General features: G+C 40.9%; 1 protein-coding gene across 1 annotated transcript; it reads left to right on the top strand.

Annotated features, from left to right (window-relative positions):
- Window positions 1-711: 711 nt before the first annotated feature.
- On the top strand, window positions 712-1986 carry LOC120780337 (calreticulin-like). Its single transcript, XM_040112634.1, has 2 exons — window positions 712-1206; window positions 1268-1986. The coding sequence occupies exons 1-2, from the start codon at window positions 904-906 to the stop codon at window positions 1802-1804; spliced, it is 840 nt and encodes a 279-aa protein (XP_039968568.1). The 5' UTR covers window positions 712-903; the 3' UTR covers window positions 1805-1986.
- The last annotated feature ends 2940 nt before the right edge of the window (window positions 1987-4926 follow it).

Here is a 4926-nt window from a genome sequence, read left to right as displayed (position 1 = left end):
TGTTTCTATCATTCTTGTGTGATTAGCCACTCTCAATTAATAATGCCATACCTCGCAAAAAATCGTACAACTTCTTTCTGCCCAAGCGCTCATAACCTTGGGGAAATATTCTTAGACATTTTTTAAAGAGATTTAAAGCAAAAAAATTTCAAGTTTTTGAAGTTTCTAAAGCAGACTCCCTCTTAAAGATGATTTACAAAACGTAATAAACGTAATTTAACACCCAAATGCATCTTTATTCATTCGATAAATGTTATCTCTTAAAATCTTTCTTTAATTCGGAACTCATAAAAAATTTTAATAGGATGGCTTCCAAATGTATTCATTTGCAAGTTTTACCACATTAGTAAACAGCTGATTCGAATATTGGTTTTGCGTATGATCGAAAAGACGAAAATCCAATCAGATTCTGTGACACCATTGAAAATCAGAATTGGTTTGCAATTCTGACATCTAAGCAATTCAGTCTTGGATTTCACAACACCCCTGATTAATATTCCGTTCACAAATTTGAAATTTCAAACTAAATTGAATATCAGCTGATTGTTCTTATCCGCATTGCCAACACAATTAATTTTTAAACTAACACATTAAATAAGCTAAGTGCGTTTTGTTTGTCCATGATTTAGCTATTAGCTTGTGATGGTCAAATAAAACACGTTTATTACTATAATCACTATTCATTATAAAATGCTAGTATTTTCACATATTTATAACAAGATATTTTTTTTAGGTTTGCAAACATCTCAGGATGCTCGGTTTTATGCAGTATCGAGAAAATTTGAACCATTCAGTAACGAAAAAAAAAATTTAGTTATTCAATTTTCTGTGAAGCATGAGCAAAATATTGACTGCGGGGGCGGTTATGTAAAAATTTTCGACTGTTCTTTGGATCAAACTGATATGCATGGAGAATCCCCATATGAAATAATGTTTGGACCAGATATTTGCGGTCCAGGAACGAAAAAAGTTCACGTTATCTTTAGCTACAAAGGCAAAAATCACCTAATTAATAAAGACATACGATGCAAAGATGATGTTTATACTCATTTCTACACACTCATTGTAAAACCAGACAACACATATGAAGTGTTGATTGATAACGAAAAAATTGAGTCCGGGAACCTTGAAAATGACTGGGAATTTCTTCCTCCAAAAAAGATTAAGGATCCGAATGCAAAAAAACCAGAAGATTGGGATGACAGGGTATGTTATATTCTTTATAATAATTATTTTTTTAATTATTAATAATACTATTATACATAAGCCAACAATTCCGGATCCAGAGGATACCAAACCTTCAGATTCGGACAAATCAGAATATATCCCTGATCCAGATGCTTCTAAGCCTGAGGATTGGGATGACGAAATGGATGGCGAATGGGAACCATCTATGGTAGATAATCCGGATTACAAAGGCGAATGGCAGCCTAGGAAGTTGGACAATCCAGATTATAAAGGCGCGTGGGAGCATCCTGGAATTGAGAATCCAGAATACGTACCAGATGGCAATCTGTATTTACGGAAAGAACTCTGTATAATAGGATTTGACTTATGGCAAGTGAAGTCAGGAACGGTTTTTGATAACGTACTTATAACTGATGACATCGAAGAAGCTTTCAAGAAGGCATCCGCAATTAAAGATATACAGTCTGGAGAAAAAAAAATGAAAGAAGCCTTAGATGAAGAGCAACGAAAAAAAGATGAAGAAGAAGCTAAGAAGAATGTGGACAAAGATGAAGATGATGAAAAAGATGAAGATGAAGCAGACGAGGAGCATTCAAATGATCATGATGAACTCTAAATAATAAAATGATTATTTGCGATTTTTACAAATATATAAAAAGACTTGATAATTATTATTTTGTAATTATTATTTTGTGGATAAAAGTCATTGCTTCTTAAGAGTGTATGAACTCTCATTATTTATCCTCAAACATTAGAAAAAATCAAATAAATATCAAAAACTTGAAGTAGTAATAGAAAGCATAGTTATCTTTAAGTCAATGTGCGAAAAATAAGGTGTATAGTATATCATTGTTTCTGAACTGTTTGATGAAGCTATTGTACTAATAATACTTATAGCTGTTTTGTTAATGCAATGCTTGTCTAGGGAATATCGCAACAGTATTTTACTTTTATTTTCACTGGTTTCACTTTTTTACATATTACCAAACGAAGCAGAATCAACTACATTTATTACTGTTTGCACATCAAGGTGAAGGCAGTATAGCAAGACATCACATTTGACGCAAGAAAGTTGCAGTGTAATTGTGGTGAAGCAAATGCATATGGTGAATCGAACGTTTTGTCGAAAATGCGATGTGTTCATATTGTTACTGGCGAATGAATAGATTAGCTTGACTTCATTTTTGTCATACGAAAATCATTGAAAAATGTCATGAGTGCATCCCAAACTAATATTTTTGACGCCTTAAAACTAAACATTATTTTCCTTCACATTTTGTGTCAACAACGGCTTTACTTGGAGGATGGAGTCATGTATAGAAGTTCACGCAAGTGAGGAAAGTTCTCTGATCGGCATTCACTTGGGAGTTGCCAGAAATGATTCTTTTACACATGGCTCAACCAGCTCACAACCTCCGGTCCTTGACCAAGTATCCTCTGGGTAGCCTAAGAACATCCGTTCGAAGACGAGCTAAAGGGAGAAGGCGAAACATCCCCAACATAGGGTTGTGCGCTGGGCTTGGGACCCGCCACGTAAAAAAACACCCCTCATTGAAAAGGAACAACAAGCCTCGGATGAGAGACCCCCCCCTTTTGATGACGACCATGGCAAACGAAATAAGGATTACGATATAAGGGCATGCACCTGGAATGTCCGGACCCTTAATTGGGAAGGTGCCGCTGCCCAGCTGGTTGATGTCCTCGCGAAAATAAAGGCTGACATCACCGCCGTCCAAGAAATGCGATGGACCGGATAAGGACAGAGACGAGTAGGTCGTTGTGACATTTACTACAGTGGCCATATAAAGGAGCGCAAGTTTGGTGTTGGATTCGTGGTGGGAGAGAGCCTCCGTCGCGGAGTACTATCATTCACTCCGGTGAATGAACGTCTAGCTTCAATCCGCATCAAAGCGAGGTTCTTCAACATATCACTGATTTGCGCCCACGCCCCGACGGAAGAGAAGGACGATGTGACCAAAGATGCCTACTATGAGCGCTTGGAGCGCGCTTATCAGAGCTGACCCCGCCACGATGTCAAAATCGTGCTTGGCGACTTTAACGCCAGGGTGGGCAAAGAAGGTGTCTTTGGCACTTCGGTCGGTAAATTCAGCCTCCACGACGAAACATCCCCAAATGGGTTGAGGCTGATTGACTTCGCCGGGGCCCGAAATATGGTTGTCTGTAGCACTAGATTCCAGCATAAGAAGATTCATCAAGCTACCTGGCTGTCTCCGGATCGAAAAACTACCAACCAGATCGATCATGTTGTGATAGACGGACGACACGTCTCCAGGGTTTTATATGTGCGTGCGCTCCGAGGTCCTAACATCGACTCGGACCACTATCTTGTTGCAGCTAAGACTCGCACCCACGAACGCCACCAAACACAAGTAAGGTTCGACGTCGAGAAGCTGCAATCACAACAGACAGCCGAACGATTTTCTACTCGGCTTGCACTCCTGCTCTCTGAGAGCACTCGTCAACAACTCGGTATAAGGGAACTGTGGGACGGCATTTCAAACTCCTTACGTACAGCTGCAACCGAAACCATTGGTTTTCGGAAAGTGCAAAAGAACAGCTGGTACGACGAGGAGTGTCGTGTCGCAGCGGAGAGAAAACAGGCTGCCTACCTCGTAACGTTACGATCGACCACTACACGGCGGCGAAGAGCTGATAAGGAGCATGCATCAGCTTCTTTGTAAAATATGGTCGGACGAAAGCATGCCCAATGATTGGAATTTAAGTGTGCTATGCCCAATCCATAAAAAAGAAGACCCCACAATCTGCGCCAACTACCGTGGGATTAGCCTCCTCAACATCGCATATAAGGTTCTATTGAGCGTATTGTGTGAAAGATTAACGCCCACCGTCAACAAACTGATTGGACCTTATCAGTGTGGCTTTAGACCTGGCAAATCAACAACCGACCGGATATTCACCATACGCCAAATCTTGTAAAATACCCGTGAAAGGAGAATCGACCCACACCACCTCTTCGTGGATTTCAAAGCTGCTTTTGACAGCACGAAAAGGAGCTGCCTTTATGCCGCGATGTCTGAAGCAGTTAACAACAGCGCGCCAGTCGTTTCTTCTTTTCGCTACGTGGCGCCAATTGGATATTCCAAGCGAAGCCAGGTCCTTCTCCACTTGGTCCTTCCAACGGAGTAGAGGTCTTCCTCTTCCTCTGCTTCCTCCGTCGGGTACTGCGTCGAATAATTTCAGAACTGGAGTGTTTTCGTCCATTCGGACGACATCACCCAGCCAGCGTAGCCGCTGTCTTTTAATTCGCTGAACTATGTCAATGTCGTCATATATCTCGTACAGCTCATCGTTCCATCGAATGCGATATTCGCCGTGGCCAACGCGCAAAGGACCATAAATCTTTCGCAGAACTTTTCTCTCGAAAACTCGCAACGTCGACTCATCAGTTGTTGACATCGTCCAAGCCTCTGCATAATATAACAGGACGGGAATTATAAGTGACTTATAGAGTTTGGTTTTTGTTTGTCGAGAGAGGACTTTGCTTCTCAATTGCCTGCTCAGTCCGAAGTAGCACCTGTTGGCAAGAGTTATCCTGCGTTGGATTTCGAGGCTGATATTGTTGGTGGTGTTTACGCTGGTTCCAAGATAGTGGAAATTATCTACGACTTCAAAGTTATGACTGTCAACAGTGACGTGAGTGCCAAGTCGCGAGTGCGACGACTGTTTGTTTGATGACAGGAGATATTTCGCCTTGCC

Source organism: Bactrocera tryoni, unplaced genomic scaffold (assembly GCF_016617805.1).
Source record: "Bactrocera tryoni isolate S06 unplaced genomic scaffold, CSIRO_BtryS06_freeze2 scaffold_25, whole genome shotgun sequence".
In the NCBI taxonomy this organism is placed as follows: Eukaryota; Metazoa; Arthropoda; class Insecta; order Diptera; family Tephritidae; genus Bactrocera; species Bactrocera tryoni.
The sequence above is the reverse complement of the archived record's forward strand: the minus strand, read 5'-3'. Positions and strand labels throughout refer to the sequence as shown.